This window comes from Aquila chrysaetos, chromosome 3, assembly GCF_900496995.4.
Source record: "Aquila chrysaetos chrysaetos chromosome 3, bAquChr1.4, whole genome shotgun sequence".
Taxonomy (NCBI): Eukaryota; Metazoa; Chordata; class Aves; order Accipitriformes; family Accipitridae; genus Aquila; species Aquila chrysaetos.
In genome coordinates, this window is record NC_044006.1 from 62737237 (window position 1) to 62756877 (window position 19641).

General features: G+C 37.2%; 1 protein-coding gene across 10 annotated transcripts in view; it reads right to left on the reverse strand.

Annotated features, from left to right (window-relative positions):
* Nucleotides 1-757: 757 nt before the first annotated feature.
* ARHGAP12 (Rho GTPase activating protein 12) overlaps nucleotides 758-19641 on the reverse strand; it is a 103348-nt gene continuing 84464 nt past the window's right edge. For 8 of the 10 annotated variants that reach the window (XM_041122289.1, XM_041122288.1, XM_041122293.1 and 5 more), the window contains 9 exons: nucleotides 14553-14657; nucleotides 14105-14203; nucleotides 11406-11508; nucleotides 10264-10383; nucleotides 7269-7367; nucleotides 5078-5155; nucleotides 4083-4217; nucleotides 3695-3797; nucleotides 758-3262 (listed from right to left, as the gene is read on the reverse strand). In XM_041122289.1, coding sequence (XP_040978223.1) covers nucleotides 3088-3262; nucleotides 3695-3797; nucleotides 4083-4217; nucleotides 5078-5155; nucleotides 7269-7367; nucleotides 10264-10383; nucleotides 11406-11508; nucleotides 14105-14203; nucleotides 14553-14657 — 1017 coding nt within the window. In that variant the 3' untranslated portion in view covers nucleotides 758-3087. The remainder of the gene's footprint in view (nucleotides 3263-3694; nucleotides 3798-4082; nucleotides 4218-5077; nucleotides 5156-7268; nucleotides 7368-10263; nucleotides 10384-11405; nucleotides 11509-14104; nucleotides 14204-14552; nucleotides 14658-19641) is intronic. The other 2 variants (XM_041122291.1, XM_030008017.2) reach the window with 2 other exon arrangements.

The following is a 19641-nucleotide window of genomic DNA, read 5'->3' on the forward strand; positions in this document are numbered from 1 at the left end:
GGTTCAGTACAAAGGGAATTCGTCGTGGCTTTCTGTGAAGATGGGGAAGAAAGTCTGGGCCTGGCAGTAAGTGTGACCTATCCACTTGCACGCAGCAAGCTTTATTTACATGCAACTCTGTTTTAAAAAATTAGTTTACATGAAATGACTGTGTATATTTGTCTTTTTTTGTGTCCACTTCTCTCTCCAGCTTTAAAGTGAAGAAACCTGTAACTGGTATAGATCAAGCACGTCTGAGAGTTGCTTGGTACTAATGCTGTGTAGCAGAACTATAGAGCTAAACACAGCTCTAGTGCTGGAACAAAACTTCAACTGGCACCGATACATAATATTGGACCTCCAGTATCTTTGAGTGGTTATTGCTGCAAGAGCTTACACTCAGTCTTTAAATTGGTTTTAAATCAGAACCAAAGCTGATTTAAAGCCCAAACTGAGGAATATATAAATTTGTTTCATCTAATACAAATAGCTTTCCCCTGCTGTTGTGCAAAAATCTGTTTCTGATTTTTTAAAAGAAAGCTAACTGCAGGAACAAGACAAGGTATTTCAAGGAGCGAAGAAACCCAATGTGCTGACATACACAGTTTCAAGTTGGTCACAAGCAGCATACCGTCAGCCTGGCTGGCCTCCTCTTCCTGAATATTTCGAGTGTTTAGCTACACCTCTTTCAATTAGAAAGAATACTCTCCCCTCCCCAAACTAAAAATGAGAACATTAAAACATATGACAACTTCACTGCACAAAACCATACTATATATTGTAATAACAAAATGCTTTATTTGGGGGAAATACAAGGAAAAGTGTGACATCCTCATTATCAAACTGTTTTAAAAAGGTATTCTTTGAAAAACGTAACACTCATACAGAAAAGAAAAGGTGACCTCTGGAGAGGCCCTCTCATTTAGCAGTGGGAATTCTTTTTTATTTTACAGCTGAAGTTGGGATCTGAATAATCTACAGCAACAGATTTCAACTTTGTTGATATTTTCTAGTAGCTTGGGGCACACCTGCCACTCAGCACTGCTCTGGTTTGACAACCTACCAGGAGGCTGACAACAACACAAGAGATGGAGCTTTCACAATTCTCACCCAGGTTGCTTTGCAACAAACCACAAGACTTCACCATTACCACAAGAAGACAGTGAGAAAGCCACAAAGTAACTCATCTTCTCTTTTATCTCCAAAGACTTTTCGTGTAAGCCCTATGCTCATGAAATTCTCGTACCATTCATCTGATTACACCTCAGTACTTCACCACACATCCCCTTTGCTGTAAGCCAGAACTGTGTTGTGAAAGGTATACAACAGATCAAAGGCGAAATACAATTAATTCCCCAATGTATCTTTCTGTACAGTAGGTTCCAAGTAAGTTGGGATACATTTTAAAGACCATAAATTTATATCCATAAATTACTTCTGCCCTCTCTGAATCTTACGGTAGAATTTAAGTTGTTAAAAAGAAAAGGATTAGAAGTTCCTAAAATCATCAGGTTGTAAAGTAAGCATCTGTCTTTTAATCCAGCATGACAACTCTTTGCCACAAGTAGTATCCATGCTAAGCGGTAAGATATGTCGGTCTTATTATTTAAAGGGGGTTCATGTTGTCTGAAGCCAGAGTGGCAAACTCTAAAAGAACTAACGGGTTCATTTATTCAGGTTAGACATAACAAATATGTCAGATACAGCAGTTAGTCTAGAAAAATACATTTAAAAAAATCTTCAGCAGACCATGCTCCCTGTAACAAAATCTTTCAAAACCAATTTTACAAATATTATTCTACATTAATGTAAAAAGAAAATCTTAAATTTAGCATCATGGATTCCATCAAACATCTACCTATCAAAACATGAGTTTCACTATTTGTAGATGTTAGAATTCTTAATACATTTTTCTAATGTATCCTGTACATATTAAATAACCTAAAAGGCTCCTCTTGTAGTGCATTAACAATTTAGCAAGCACACTCAGTATTTCTCCAGTACCATTTGCATTACAGTTATTTGTCTGCAAATGTAATTAACATCTAAAAGTGCACACAGTTAGGTCCCCCCCTCCCTCCCCATAACCTGTTTCCCTGCTGAAACCCAGACATCCACTGGAAACATTATGCTACTGTAGCTAATCTACCCATGATTAGAAATGTGTGACTGAAGTATTCTTGAACTATACAGGAACTGAATTATATACAAGAATCAAAAGGACAGCCTGTATTTACATCAAGAAACTTCCACTACCACAGCATTATACCAAGAACTCAATACAGTGTTACAGTTGGTATTTACTTAGGATTTTAGCTTTAAATCAGTATAACACAAAACTTAGCTCAGGAAATAACCAGAAAAAATGAACATGTTTATTAAATATGACTTCTATTATGCCACAAGACAAATATCCGTTGCTAGATCTTCTCACAAGTTCAGTGTTTGAAGTAGTGTGCTGTTCTATAAAGCAACTAAGAAGTTCCAGAAAGGTTGCTGGGGAAAAAAATGGAAAGAAAAAAAGAAAAAGGGGAGGAAAAAAAAAAAAAGGAAAAAGGACAGCAGATATCAAGTGAAGAATTAGATTTGACTAACTAAACCAAACTGTTAGCACAAGTTTAAGACAGTCACTGCATGCAGAAACCCCTTGGAAAAGTGTCATACAGATCTGAGTAGGTTGTAATACACAAGCTTAAGATGCAACTTCACTGAATTTTTCCATACCAGTTGGTAGGACTTTTCCCTATCAAGTGGAAGAATTTTAAGATTAAATTCCAGATTATCCAGTTTGAGATTAATAGCTTTACTCTCCAGGAAATCCAGTGTATGAACCTATATTACATTTTTCCAATGCTACTTTAAAAAAGGCAAACTATAAACTTTTCAATTCACTTTTTACATTGAACTTTTCAAAGAAATCCAGAGTGTTGTCTTTAATTCGCATTAAAGTGGTCAAACATTTCTCCTGCTTCTCCCTTCCCCAAAAGTGCAAAAAACAAGTTGCTGCTTGGTCCACAAACATAATACATCATGTACAGTGAGAGATTTTCCTTCTGATGGAGTACTGCTGCCAACCCATCACTTCCAGTTTCTACTCCCAGAAAAATGTCAGCGTCCAAAGATGGAATTTAATTCCAGTAGAATTAATTCCACAATCTGATTCTGGTATACTGTGTGGACTGCTATGTTACCAGTCTCTTTCTCTGGTTTTAATAAGGTTGGACCAAAAACTATTGCTACACTTTGATAGGTCATTCGGTTCTTTTCTCCATTTTCTACAACTCTGAAAGAGAAAAAATGAACAAAAAGAGGCTTATTAGTGTTAGAGTAATAGGATGACAGGAAAAAGACACAGTTCAAAGCAAATGACTATTCACAGTATTTATTTAACGAGTAGTCTTGTTATTAGAATACATAGCTGCTGTGATTCCCCTCTCTACAGAAAAGTTTTGTTTTGAAATGCTATTCCTGATCCTCTCACAATCCCTCGAACAAAAGGACTTGGCAGTAAACATCAGAACTATTACACATACTGTCTAAAGTCTGTTTTGTGCTCTGCAAGCTTGTATAAATACAAACAGAAACACTGTTTTAATCAAGTCCAATATAGGCAAGGAAAATGCAGTGGGAACAGGCACCTAGTACTTTTAATTGGATTATTTAGCTTTAAGGGAAGATCAGCAATACAAAGCCTCTCCTTCTATCTGCTACTTACCTCTTCAGGTGTCTAAAGAGTACCTGCATAGTGTCCTGATTTGGTTTTGGCAACTGTTTGATTAAATCTTTAACAGCATGGACACGCTGCCTTGGTTCTTGTTCTGCAAAAGGATGAGGTGTGGAAGCAAAAATTTAGTATTTTTGTTTAAAACTTTAGGGTAAAATTTAACAGACTGGGAATGAAAGCAAACGTTTTGCAGTGCTAATATGAGAGAAAATACTGCCACCTCCTGACCAGACCGTGCAGTACTGACAGGCAGTGTTTTAGGTAAGCCTTACACATGTTTATAACCAAAACATTCTTTTCACTGTCCAAAATAATTAAGTGAATTGTACATATTGAGCAGAACTTATACAAAAAGCACACGCATGTTTTCCAGACTTACTAATTGCATTGACAAAGTCATTGAAGTGATTATAAGTGAAGAGCGGCTCTGGCAATTCTCTGAAAAACATCTTTAGAGCTCCTGTGATGACATGTATATCTTCCCATTTACTGTCATTCAAGTCTAGTTTCTCATCTGAGAGAGAAAAATGAATAATTACTGTTACCAATTTAACTATCAAAGCTTTTTTTCAAAAAATAAACTTAACTACTCTTCTGTACTTATTGCTTTTAAAGGAGTGAATACTTTTACTCCACTTCAGCCCATTCTGTGCTGGGATGCAGAACTGCAGCAATATAAAAGGGGATACAAAAACTCAACCACAATGGACAGAGCTGGCCAAACTCTGCCTACTGCACTAAATGCAGCTCCCCTATACCAAGGGCATTTTGCAGATGGGAACAGGAGCTGCTGACATAACGCAGAATTTACTGTTAGACCCTGTCAATCAGGAAATGACAGGTCAGCTTGTAGACGGGCTACTGTCCTCTTCCTACTTGCAAGCTGCCTGTTGATTCCCACTGAACGAAACACTGAGATAAAGCCACATGAAAGGGTTTTATACACAGAGTATGGCGACGAAGAGCTAACCACCCCCATATTAAAAGACAGTGGCAAATCTCGCTAAAAAGCATTAACTTACAATTTTAATGGCGGTGGAAGCTTAATATGCTTACTGTTTTTCCATAAGGTATGAAGTGATTTTGTTTGAAATAATTCACCCCACCCCAGTTCTATTACCACCCTTCTTTAGAATTATGTTCTAGAAACGCCTCTATGCTCCACATAAGACCAAACTTTCAGGATGCTAGGTTTTTCAAATGATGCACAATACACACTAAATTCTGCAATTTTGACGTAATTTTACTTCAAAGAGGACAATCATTTCTCACGGAAGACTGCAGTTATACATTAAGAAATTTTTTCCTGAGTTTTCTGTGAACTTCAACAATCTAAAAACATACACAATTGTAATATAGTTAAAGTAAGCTTACCATGATTGACTGCAAATCTTAGCTTCTGTATCACTGCAAGATTGCCACTAACTCGGTATAAGCCATCAACATCTAATCCTAAAACAAAAGCATAAATCCATTTTAATACCTCACATGTGTATGAATTCTGAAATCATTAGGCTGCTTCTTTATATGTATACTCAGCAAAATTAAAAACAAAAGAAACCCACCTTGTAACAAAGAACACTTGGTTCAACAACAACAACAACAAAAGGTTAAACTAGCTTTTTTGATGGGCAGGGCATATCAGAGGAGGTTTAGTTTGCTGACACAGGTTTGGTAGCATCAAGCTCAGAGTAATCTCTAAAACTTCCTACACAGTAGAATAGTTGTAATGAGGCAACAGCTCCAAGTTTCCCCAATGAGACTAGGTGTCTAGTTTAAGATGCTCTTGGTAGGCCGGCAGAGAGTATACGGGAGTTCAACATGCAAGAACCAAGTATTTTGTGGATGTTCAATTTTTTAATGCATTGTTAAGAAAAATCAAGTCAAGTCATGCATAGAGAGCATCTCAAAGTTGTCAAGTGACCGGGTTTGCATGGAGAAGGAATGATGTGCATGCACACTCATCACTACCCAACAGCCTACAAAACTAAACCGGGTAGCCCTTGCCTTTACCATATTGCACACTCAACCAGAAAAGAAAACTGTGTCTCTGTGGTTGCTACTGCAGTTACTCAGAAGTGATTAGGAGAGCAAGAATTTAATTGAAATGCCACTTGAATGCAGCATGTGAGTCAGTGCCACTGAGAGGGTGAGTGTTGCCAGAATACCTGCAAGTCCCTGTAGCTCCTCAAGGAGTTGTCTGATGCAACACAGCACAGTTACCAGCACCATCTGACATATCCCTTTTCCCCATAATCCACTAGTCATTCCTTTACAGAAAGAACTGATTTGAAGTGTATTGGCAGTAGGAAGAAGAGTTGGAGAAGTGGGGGGAAAAAAGCTATTCATTTCTGTCAGCTTTCCCTCAGGTATTTAAAAAAGGAAAACTTCACCACTATCTTCACTGCAGTCCTGCCTTTAAAATAAAAAAGAAATTTAAAAAAAAGAACAAAGCAAAATAACCCCTTTCTCACAAACTGCAGATCACAAACGGAATAAAGCTTGCTGTTACAAGCAAGGTGGTAGTTTGTCAAACTGGAGTAAGGCAACAGAAGCAGTTATTTTTCCCCTCCCAGGCCATAAAATAGCAGCATTGAGAAAGAGGACTACAGGCTGCAACAAAATCCTAAATGAAGTTCCCATGGAAGATGCCTTAAAATTCACATGTAGCATTCCCCTGTAACACTTACCCTGATTCTCAAGAGAATGTTCTCAGATTAACAGACTGGTATATATTTGAATGATGATTATGGAGATTCCATAATCCCCTCTCAGTCATCTTTTCCAAGGACAGGGCAACGACAACAGCAAGAAACAAGCAAGAAAACCAGCACAGACTACAGCCAAGTCAGGAGTCGCAACCAACATATTTTCAACAAAAATGTGAAGATGTCCTTTACATCAGACAACCCAGAATATCACATGTAGCTTTCAAACATGATTTTCTCAGTTATTAGATAAGAGAGACTTATTTTCAATGAAAGCAAACAAAAATTGAGTCAATATGCAGACACTGATAATCTCCAGAATTGCATAAAACTTTGCATAGCAATTGGTGTAGCTGGCTGAAGGGCATCAAACCATAGACTTGTCTTCTGGCAGTCAATACATATACAGAGCAGGAACACAACTTTTTCCCGGAAGTTTGTTTCAAGGAAGCTTTAATATAAATGATCGTTAGCATGCTTAAACCGTCAAAGAACGAATGGTTGCGTTTTGACAGTCACTCTCTTTTCATCTCATAAAAACCGTGATGGGCTGAGCTCTTCTATTACTTCTTGTAACCCCTCTTTCCTTAGAGCCTTGCTGCTAGGAAGCTGTCCTGCCTTCTCCTCAGCTTGAAATATACTGTAGCAGATCAATTTCTCAGATATAAGATTTCCTCCCCTCTCCCCATTTTGGATCCCACCCACCTCCCCACGCTTGAAAACTCATTGCTAACTACAGATACAAGTTTCAGATTATTTTCCCCAAATAAATCTACAGCATTTTAAGGATTAAAATGTTCAAAATTAGATAGTGTGGTGAGCAAGAGAGATTCGGAAACAAAAAACTTCAACCATACCATGTTCCTCAACATGCTCAATGCACAGCTTCACGAACTTTGGCACCGTGCTGTTTTCTCTTTGACACAAGCTGGTGAGATTGGAACCAAACACTTGATCTGGAACCAAGTAAAGAGACTGATTTACAGTGGAACAGGACTCAAGTGACAGAACTAGTTCAGGTTAAAACAAACCTCTACAAAGGGCAAAGACTACTGGATACAATTGTCACGGTATTGGAGTGAAAATAGGAAAGTTTTGAACAGAGTTCTCAGCAGCTCCCAGCAAGAAAGAGTGTCAGCAGTTACACAAATGTGAGTCTCTGAGTAAGGAACTTTTGCTACTGAAATAATTTTAATTCACCAGGAGATACTTGGGAGAGTCATATAGTCATTACTGTAATGAGAAATTTAATGGATTCAAATGTCCTGTTACACTCCATTCCTGTTCTGAGTTCAAAATACATTTACTGTAATCTTTGTTAAAAATCTGAACAGAGATAATTAACCATAGTGAAAGCTTTTGGCATTACTTGCAGAAAAAACCTGTAAAATTTCATCTTTCATTGCACCTACTGTTTAACCCAGCATTACATATTAATTTACTTTAACGTAGAGTCTTTAATTTCTAACATTTTTAAGTTCTGACATGGATTTGTAAGTGACAGACGTTTACATCACAGAGCTCTGAATGGGTGCAAGTATGACTTTGCATAGGCAACCTGGCTGCAAGGTTGGAATCTAAATACAGATATTTATGGGCAAAGGTAATTGAGTGTTGTTCTCAAAACTACACAATCCAGGGGGAGTGTTTTCTACCAAAAACTGGAGCAAAAATGAAAATCAGCTTGGGCAGACAACTGATTCTTGCAATGTCTCAGTGTATTTCAGCAACATGTTAACTACTCTTGTTCAGATTATGTTATCACCAAAATATCTCAGACCTGTTTCTATGGTTTTCATCAAAGATGCCTAAATAATAGATGGCCTCCCCTGTTCAGATGCATGACATTGAAATAGGGTCTTGAGATAGAGAAGCAAAGCTCACACTCTTAAAGGGAAGGAAGTTTTTGGTGTTTTGTTTGTTTGTTTGTATTTTTTTAATCTGTTAAATAAGGTATGTAGGCAGCCATCTTCGCAGTACCTAGTAGATCTCACTTCAGAGAGAAACTGCTCTTGCATTTGCATCATGCATAGCACCTAGCCCATTTTTCATATTTAGTAATTTAAGTAGATTCTTTAACAACACTTGCATCTGACCACTGCTTTAGGAAATCCAAACAGCACACCAAACCATTATACAGTATGAAAACTGGCATGTAATGGTATTATTAGCTGTATACATATAATGCTGGTGACCCAAAACACCTCAGTCCTGCTGCTGCTACTCATGCAGCCAGCTGTACAAGCAGAATCAGTAGCAAGGGATTGAAAAAACTCACACAGTAAGAAAGCCAAGCTAGCATGCAGCTGTAGCAGGTAAAGCAATGCAGATTAGGTAGCACAAGAAAATATTAGCATGTAACAAACTGATTTGTTAAAATTGCCTCCAACTTTAATAATTTCCACATATACAGGAATCATTTTTTTTCCTCTCATCTTAAAGTAACTTCTGTAATTTTGTTTTTCCATGTAACAAAACTTTAGCACAGTTACTTCTCTGCTTAGTGCATGCTGTTTCAAGTGGGGTTTTTTTCTAGCATTTTTCATTATTTTTTCTGCTTACACTGGGTTTGCCAAGTTTTCTGTTTACTAAGCTTGTTCTGTAGCAGCCACAAAAGTACACTGGGCTTTTAAATAAAGGCGTCAGTATTTTTCATTCATACAGTAAATGTAAAACTGTACAGCACAGATCCAACTTTTAAAATTTACACCATGCTTTTAAATAAAAACAAACTCTTCATTCCTTAACATCTTTATTAAAAATCCAATCATCAGCACGCATGTGTACAAATTAAACTTGGCTTAGCATTCACTGTTGCTAATGTCAGAAGTTACGTCACTGAACCATGACATGAATACTAAGCTGTAAAGCAGAGCAAAACGTCAAAGTCTGGGAATAATGCTTCCTTATCCCAAACAAAAGTTCTGTAATTTACAGTTAAATTATATTTGCAGATACACAAATATATCAAATGCCACATGCAACAGAAGCACACCTGTTAAAGTATGTAGTTAGGCAAATCACAGTAGGATTTGGTCTGATATTTGCCTACCCATATGCTATTTTGACCCTAGTAGAGCACCACCTACAAATCCTGCTAAAGCATACAAATAAATAAATAAATGAAGTTTTACAGTGAGTACCAAGTCAATAATTTACACAAACACATTAACTTAAACCTGTGCAAATACTGTTCTCTCTAAGCTTCTACAAGTGTGACAAATGGAAATCAATTCTTTCATAAGTTTGATTTATATTCTTAAATCTGTAAGACTCGTTGTTTGTGAAACAATTAAAAAAATGTATACATTCAAAAAAGGTTAGGGAAAAAAGATGTTTAAGTTAAGATTCCATTAGCCTCATCCTGGTTTGCCTAAATACTTAATTTCTTATGAAATGGCACATGATTGTCTGGTTCCACTCAGACTAAAACACCCTAGTGAAACAGATGAGCACATGCATTCAGCTTTGTACCCAAAGGGCTTTTCTTTCCCTTGTATGCACAAACAATTATCAGCCATCTGAAGTTTCCAGCTCAGAACAGCAGACCAAATGGACTCTCTAGCCAAGAAGCACTCCAAGTCCAAACAGGCTCCTGGACCCTCAATTTTCACTGCAGTTTTGCCAGTAATGAGCTGAATGAGAGGACATCCTCCATGAAGTTTAGTGGCTAGTAGCAGTGCTCAGAAGAATGACAATCAATTACCAGTTCCGCTATACATCCAAGACTTTTGTTAAACCAGCTATTACACATCTTTTACTCTAAAACTAGACCACTTTAACCCTACTTTACACATGAACTACTAAATTCAGCTTTTCAAATTATTTCCTTTGTTAAAAAGGTTCATTTACCCTTAATGTATCCTTTTTCACGAACAGCTTGTAACGTAGGGCGCCGTGTAAGAAACTTCTTGAGCTTCGTTTTGGTCTTTTTCTGATCTGTGGTATCTACATTGCTAGGTGCTTTCACTGCTGAAAAGAGAAATGCATTTGGCATGAATATCCACAGAACCAACACAGCATTTATCTGCTAATAAACGAACATTAAAAAAAATTAAGCTCAAAAGCACATTAAAAACCTATCCAAATTTGCAATTCATCCACATATTTTTCCTTACCCTTTTTGGAACTCCTTGTAAATGACATCCATTTTTCAAACCACTAAGAGACAACCCTGTCGCAAAAATCTTATAAAACCAAGTATTGCCTGTGAAACTAACTAAATGGTAGCTTACATATGGAATTGATGTGGAATTTAAAAAAATATACCTATGTTTCAAAACCAGTCCTGCCTTTCATTAACTATTTTGAAAGAAATAAATACTTTCTTGCAAATTACATATAAGGCCTGCAAGTAAAAGACAAGAAATAGTCTTCCTGATTAATATCTTTCTGTGCATGGGAAGAAATTTCTGTGGCTAACAGAAATTTAGCTCTAAAATTCTGAAGGTGTAATTAAAACTGTTTAGTTTCTCTAAATGGGCCAATATAACATCATTAGCAACGTAGTGGAATTGCAGTTTAAGTTAATGCAAATATTTACAGATGCTGTACCACAGACAAAAACCAAGTAAAACAATTCTAATCAGTTTTGAACACGTGAAAGGACAAAAGAATTCTTATTCAAAACCATTTATAAAAGTCAGAGAAAACAAATGTCTAATTACTTCTGTGCATTTGACAATACTTTGAAAATAATCCATCTCACCACTGCCTAGTTTCTCCTATTTTTCATGTGTCATACAGCAGGAGCTAAAGACATTTGGTACTTCTTTTTTTTTTTTTTTTTAAGTATGATTAATAAAACATGGAAGAAAAATCTACTAACTGGCACCAAGATGTAGAATGAACTATACAAAAGCCTGTTTCCAAACTTGAATAGTTTCATTTCTAGCTGTCTTTTCGAATTCTTCTCTATTTACACATAATACTGATGATGCAAAAAGTAAGAATTGGCATTGCTAAAATCAATTAATGGAAAATTTTCAACTCACAACGAAGTTTCTTAGAGTCTTTATTCTCTTTCTCTTTGTCTTGTTTTTCCACCCCAGGGGAATCTGGTACATCATCTTCTAATGCTTCATCAGACTCTACTACCTATTAGATTTAAGAAGATACAGTGATCAGTTTGACAACTCATAGAATATAGCATGAACAAACACATTTCCTGTAGACAGTTTTACAATATATATTTTTTTCCCTATAATAATATTCAGTTGGTTCTTTCCTGAACTCTAGATGCTCCAAGTATCTTCAGAGATGACACCATTCTCACTGTCAGAGTGAATAACTTTGAGAAACACTATTTGATCACAAGACCCAATAAAGAAAGTTTTGCCGGACATTGAACAAAGTAAACCCAGCCTTTCATGAAAACACTTCATTACATCAACCAACAGAAATGTTGGTTGTTGGGTGGGGGTTTTTTGTTTGTTTGTTTTTAAAATCCAGTAGACCAACGTCAGCTATTTCATGGTCTGCTACAGAAGCACCCACTTGATAGAGTCTAAAACACAGTTCTAGAGCGTTTACCCTACTTCTGATCTCTGTAATTAAAATTTCTTAATAGAAAACAGAACTAGCAGTTGGAAAATTTCACCACTGTCAAAACATACACTGAATTCACTCTGAAAAAGTAAATATACCACCACCTAAAATTCTTGCCCTGTGTTATGCGCTCTCAGCATATTCTCATTAAACACAGTCAATTGAAAACGTAGATCACATTGTAGCTATGGAGGCAGATACCGGAGTCTGTTAAACTGCCCGCCTGCAGCCTCATACCTATGCTACACCCATGACTACAGACATATCAGAAAATAGGAAAAGAAACTTCCTCTGGTCTCAGTGCAACATACTCCCTTCCAAAACCACATATTTCCAGCTTCACTTCTACTGAAGTGAACTTGACTTCTACGCAGTTACAAAAATCTGACTGTAAAGTGTCTTTTGTTACAAGGAAAGACATTTTAAAAATAAGGCAAAGTTGCGCACTCCAGAGCACTGAATGAGCAGAAGCACGACTTCACTGACTAAGTTGCACTTTAACTGGAAGGGTAGATGTTCAACACCCTCATTCCTTGTGGCTTTTCAAAAGCTTTGGATAGCCTTTTTACACATCAAAGATCAATATATTCAACTGCCCAATTAATGTCCCCACTAAGGATCCCTCTGCCACTGAGACCATTTAGACGGTGCTCTCTTCAAAAGGCCTCAAAGCTTTTTAGGATTGGTAAGTTTTAAAACCATTAACTGCTCTGGAAAAAAAAAAAAAAAAAAATCACCTGCAATCTAGTTTGTATTATGGAACAAGTCTAATCTAATAACTTGGAAATCTCTGTACATAAAAAAGAGCAGCCACATCCTTCGCAGATAGCTATTCCTCTTGTACAGCATATTGCAACAATAGCAGCGTGAAGGAGCAAAGAGACCAGAATCTCATTTGTACCTTCTTTTGAGGAAGATCTCGTCACACTAGAACTAGCGCCTGTCCTGGGAAAGAGATTCACAGCTACTACTACCATAAAGTTCCCAAAATTAAAAGTTTGCTTCAGATCTGATGGATTTTTGTACTCAAAGGTTCAGTGCTCCGAATTATCGGGTAGTCTAATAACCTACTTTAACTTTTCCCTTGGAATCTTAGGTGTCTCAGCTCCCAGCAGTAATACATCACCATTTCCTCCTGAGCGATGATAAACTCTCCCTATTCCACCACCCGCTTCCTCAACCTAACAAGTAATACCTCGCTCTCATCTCAGCATATCTCAGCCTTTCCATCTTCCTTTATATTTAAGCAGGGAAGAAGCGGCCTCAGTTGCATTACATGGGGCAAACAGGAGATGGGTATCGCCAAGTGACTGCCTTGCCTTGTTATTAAGAGTCATGACATTTTCATACCAGGAGAGAGCAGAAGATTAGGAGCCTAAACCACAAGCACTCAGGAAGAAATTAAACCATTCATATTAGCCTGCTATGTTTGTGCGGAAAACACCCATATGTGGAAAACACTATTAGAGCTAGGAGAAATGAAGGCCACTGACTGACATCAAAAGCAACATAAATGCAGCTTATGGGTAGCAGCACGGCCTGTAACTATAAAAATTAAGAACACATGAAGTCAACTTGATAGGAGAGGAGTATTTTCTCCAAGATCTCCTCCAACTTCTTCTGAATTCAAAGATGGTAAATCTTGTTTGGCAATATCAAGAGGAAATGCTTGATCACTTTTCTGTGATTAAATAGTTGGCATTATGCTGTCTGGTAAGAAGAGATAATACAGTATTTTGCCAGGGCTTTTAATTGGTACTTTAGTACAGCCTTAAGTGAATAGCAATATCAAATGCTGATTAATGTATGTCATGAAGCACTCCCTTGGCTGTCCTCCCCCCTTTACTCCCTCTCTATCAGAACCTTTTAGGTCACCGAGACAGAAAAAATATTTGGCCACAGAAGGAAGCTCATTTCTGAGCTGGAGGTCAGCCCACATCTCCTGGTTCTTAATCCAGTGCACCATCCTTATTCCTTTGCAACTATTAATTATATTTCACATGTCACCACCAAGAACTGCCATATACTCAACCTCCTGCCCACAATCAGGAAATGAAGATGTATGTGAAGCACTAGGAGTCGTTGCATCAATTATTTTACTAAATAACATTACCTTGAAAACAGCCTTCACAATTCAAACACATACCTGATTGTTGATGGTATAGTTAAGAACTTTATACCATTCGTTAATAAAGCTGTCATTATCAGATTGAATTAAGAGCTCAGTTCCTTGGCGGGTTTTTAGCTTTAAAGAAATAAAAACAGATATCATCAGAACTGATAAACACACTGGAATTTAAAAGTGAAGTTACCTAAATCTAATTAAACTTCTCCCTGGCATAACTTTTAGATTATATATAGCCACTCAAGAACACTTACTAATGAAAACAGTAAATAACAGTCTGCTTAAAATTTAAAAGCATATCCCATACAGACATATTAAAAATGGGCATTTCTTGCAGGTACTAAGATATATCTACATTTGAGCAGTAAGAAACGCAAAAAACTAAAAGTTTTTATTTTAAGTTTAGAGAAAATTTCTTAAGTCATTAATTAAAGTACATATAATTCTGCATTTAAATAAAATAATTCACCTCAATAACATTCTTTTTGCTGGATTTGTCCTTTGAGGCCCAGTCAATCAACGCCCCTTTGAGATCCACTGTAAATTCTGGCTTAGACTGATTGACACCAAACTTCTGGAAAAAAAGGAACAATGATGACAAACTTAAAAACAAACAAACTCCTAACAGGTACACAGTCTTGCAATCCTCTAAATATAACACACATTATTTAAAGTCTATACAACTTAACCCATATACAGTACTTTGCCACAAATCAACAGGCATGATACCAGGAAAACAAAACCCAAACAAAAACCACACACAAAACACCCTTTACGAATGACTATTAAAAGCTGCTCAGCTTAAAGCCCTTAAAATTCCATAACTTTAAATGCCAGCCAGATTCCAGCTGAGCTTTTTTTCCTATCACAAATGGTAGAATTCCATACAACATTTGATTGTAGCTTGATTTTAGTAAAGATAGTCCCAAGCTTTAAACAAAACTGGCTAATAAGTAATTGAACAACAACAACAAAACAAAAAACAAAACAAAAAAAAAAAAAAAACAAAAAACAAAAAAAAACAAAAAAAACCCAAAAAAAAACCAAAAAAAACAACCTCACAAACCACCACATTCTGTCAGTTAATCAATGGTTGTATATAAAACCAAAAATCAAACCAGAAATAGTAGTTTTGCTAGATAGGAATCACATCCCTCCTGCACTGAAAAAGCACTTTCAGTTTTCACATTTTCGTGAGAGATATATATAGAGATATAGAGATACACATATATTTCCAACAATGCTTTTCACATTATTTTATATTTTTCTCTAGTGCTTCTATTGCAATACTAGAGCATATACTAGCAAGTAAACAGAACTCAATTTCACTGTCTGTCTACTAAACAAACAGCAAATAATCAAAGTGATAAAAAAAGGCATTTAACCCACAAGTAACCCTACAAACAATTTGGAGGAAAACATCAGGGAGCTATTTTTACCTACTACTTTTACATTTATATTAGGTGTCACAATTTTTTAAAATAAAGTACTTTTACTGGGGTTTCAACCTACACCACATAGCTTTGAAATATCATTCCTCAACGAAACCAGTTCAGTGACCCATACAAACAAAGAGGTCTAATTGTGAGTAAAGTAAGTAAAACATGGAACAGGGAAAGCTGCAAGTCACTTGGTTGTAGCACAGAAATTGAATGCTGTAGAGTTCTAGGGGAACCTTGCAGTATCTGATCCATCAGAAAGGTTCTTTTCTATTTCTTTAAAAAGTCTTTGATGTGCGAATGCTGTTCGTGTGACAGCTCTGGGGGACGTAAGCCCCAAGACGAGCTCCTTGCTGCGAACACAAGTTTCCAGCCTGTACAAGAACAGCCATATCCAAGGGGAGAAAAAACAGTACAGAAAACACAACTAATCTGCTGCTTCTGATTAAATTCCCAGCATGGATGTTAATTAATGCTAATCATGTTTTAGAAAGGCTGTTTACCACTGGAAAATCTCCCTTGCCTTGAGTCCTAAGGGCAATTAAGTGTTGAATGGAAAGTAGCATCTTAACTTCTTTATTTTGCCCGTGAAATATCAGAATAGGGGAATATTTCTAATTTACCAAATGCCAATTAGCACTTGGGAAAAAAACCTACAACAACAACAAAAAAAACCCTTCCACTTTCTAACTTAATTCTCAGATACATCCAAGAACATTTCTTATTAATTACAGTAGAGGTTTTGAGAGAGGCCCAGCTCAGCAGTGGAGTTCACAGGAACAATCTCTGGGCCATTATGGCTCTTGCAGTTGTGGGCAGCTACGCAGCAGCTGCCTATTTAAGAGAGATTCACATAACTGCTTCACATACAACCAAAGTGTCCCAGCCACACAATTCCTGACAGCCTAGATCAATCTTGCTCTGTGTTGGGGGTGGAAATCAATTTATAGAGTTTGGCACTGGAGAGAGCAGGAGACTTGTGCCAAAGTCCTCTGCAGGATTCGGGGGAATTCATTAAAAACACCGCCCAGATGATGCTGAGGAGCACAGGAGATGACCTGCTACAGGTGAAAATCAACAAACAACAAAAAAAAAATGTAACAGTGACTGCTGTTTTGACCAAAAGGAAAGCCCTCTAATACATCACCTTGCTGAACTCCCCACCTGACAGACTGCAATACTACCTCAAAACACCTTTGCACTCTACCCATCTTCTTGACCTGACTCCCTTCAGCATTTCAGAGAAGCACAGAACAACCCGAAAACTAGAAGCTAAATTTCTCAGAAGGGAAAAAAAGAAGTCTTCCTCCACTCGTTCACACAAGCAGTGCCCAAACTGCTGTGTGAGATCCAAGGATGGCAAAACCTATGCAAATAATCCAGCCTCTCTGCAAAGCTCCTCTGATATACCAACATATTATATACTCATCACAAACTTTATTTCTTTATTCAAGGAAATTTTAAGTTTACCATGCAGGCTCTCCTATGAGCTTTCCTGTCAAGGTTCTTTTCTGCTCCTGGGTGTATGAAAACAAGATGCCAACAGCCATTTCCCTTCTTGAAAGCTTCCAGGAGCAAATCCTGTACAAGGCTGCTCAGATGCCCTGCATACAAAGGTTAGCTAAAGGCAATCAAACCCTCCTGAAGCAAGCAGGTTCTGCTGAGAGCAGTAAAAAGAAAACCTTTCTCTTTAGTATCTGCTGCCACCTAAACATAAAGTCTGCTTTCTCAAAACAGAGTGCGCTACAAAGTCAGCACTAGTAGGGTTAAATTCAGCCCTTACCAAGCAGCACCTTTTTCTTACTGGATTTCTCTTTTGAGCCATCTGGGAAGTTTGGAAAGGGCAGCAGTGCAAGACAAAGAGGGAGAGGTCTATACATGGCGCTGCCAGCTGTCCTAGATACGAAGCTGTCCTAGAGTCACTTTCTAGGAAAAAAAGCGTAGTCATGAGATGTGCTTATGGTAGTTATATGGCAGAAATAACTTCCACTTTTTCGAAAGAAGGGGGCAGGGGTGCCGTAGACAGAGTAGATGTTGTGTAATTTAAGGACTGCCTTGATGTGTGCTGACACTAATAAATAGAAGTGCTTTTCAGTCTTTTCAGGAGTTTTCTCCAACTCCTGGAAGCCTCCACAGGACAAGCCACACAGTCTGTACTGTGATATATTCCAGCATTCTTTGGAAACAGAACTGGGTGTTATTTGTGGGAAGACTTTGTATGTACAAATGACACCTGTCATTCTCATAATTCCATTTCTAATCAGAGTCGGGTAGAATGTTTCAATTTCAAGTCCTCCTCACCCGCAGACGGACTGCAGAAATAGAGCTGAGGAGACAGATGCTCCTTTGTGGCTGGTAGGGAAGCTTCAGAACTTACAGCTTTAACAAAAAAAAGAAAAATATAAAAGATATTCTTTATTGTCATAGCAAAATGATGGAAGTTTTTTGAAACCAGACTGATAGTTGTGTTTGCCTTCCAAATAGTTTTCATTATAATCATCTGAGCCCCCATATAATCACCTGTGCAATACTAATGAACTGTAGTAATATACATACAACATCCTTGGCTATAAACAGTGGTGTAACACAGTAAACAAGAGTTTGCCCAGATGAACCTTGAAGAGCATTTATTTCCTTGATGTTTGAGAAGTTTACCACCACTGTACTTGACACTGAGGACATGTGCCTATTATAGAAGGCTGACAGATGAATCCTTCCAAGCAGTCATCAGTTGCTGCATTTTTTGAAGCCCCATTGCTAAAATTTGGCAATAGCTATTACAACCCATTCACGCCAAAAGTTGAGAGACACCTTCTTCCAACAGTTGAAAATTTAAATTTCTGTGAAAAGACACATTAAAAACTCCAGATTTCCTTATAGAAAGTAGCATTTTAAAGGATACCGAACTGTGTACAAATTATCTGTTCCAGGCTTCCACATACATAGCAATGAATTTGACAAAGAAAAAGCATCATTTGCATCATTTTTAGCACAAGGTTAACTGAACAAGCCTACAGTTACTCCCCACAACAGGGGGGGAAAAAAAAAAAAAATTAAAGGACTGGTCATCAAAACGGTCATTCTAGAAGTCGCAGGAATCTTAAATGATCTCAAAATACATAGCTCTCTCTCCACTCTTCAGGAAATACAAGCCAAGATACCAAAATAGTTTTAAACATCACTGACACTTTCAAATCATCAAGAAGTCAAATTATTGAAACATTGCTTTTAATGTCGTCAGCATATGATTTTTTCCATGAAAGCTTTAGTTTGATAAGAGTGCTGAGAAAGCAATATTAAAAACCAATTATACAACCAGTCAAGCCTGTTTGTTTCTTCTAACACTAGTATCATTAAAAATTCCTCCTCATCCACCTTGAGCAACAAGCTACCATATCAGCTACCAACATTTTTTCAGTTTCTCATAAGCAGCGCTTCTATGCTTGGCATCTACACTTCAAAACATGACTAACTACAGATGCTTAAATTATATATGGAGTCCTACAAATTTACATCAGCTTTCTGTATGTGGCATACAGCCAGAACATCCTTGATCTCTTTTCCTTTCAGCTTTTTATGCGTAACATTTACATTTTTGGGGTATTCCAATTATAGCTAGAATTAACCAATAACATGTTCATCATTGTATCAAAGGCATCATAGGCACCTTACAAACATCCTAAATTAGTTATGTTAGAAAGAATTAGACATAAAATATCTGTTAAAAAAACTGACCACCATATCATGCTGTTTATTAGTCAAGACACTACTGGTTCAAACAGTAGGCAAATTTGGGATTGTAATTCTGGCACTGATGAACCAGATAGTCTTTCTACTTCCTTCCATTAGAACAATTACAGGATTATTGCAATCACTTGTGTTAATTCACATCTTGGATGACTTTCAGAAAACAGCAAACAGGATACACAAGGTGTTATATGAAGTGACAAAACTTAAATCTTTGGAAAATTCAGATTTACTTTCAAGATTAGTGGTAAATAGCCTTACAGTGACAAGAGGCATGCAACAAGAACACATACAGTGATAGCTGAAACTTGGTCAGAGTTTACATAGGTGACAGCAGGTCGACGACTGAGAGCATTTTTCCAAGAAGAAAGC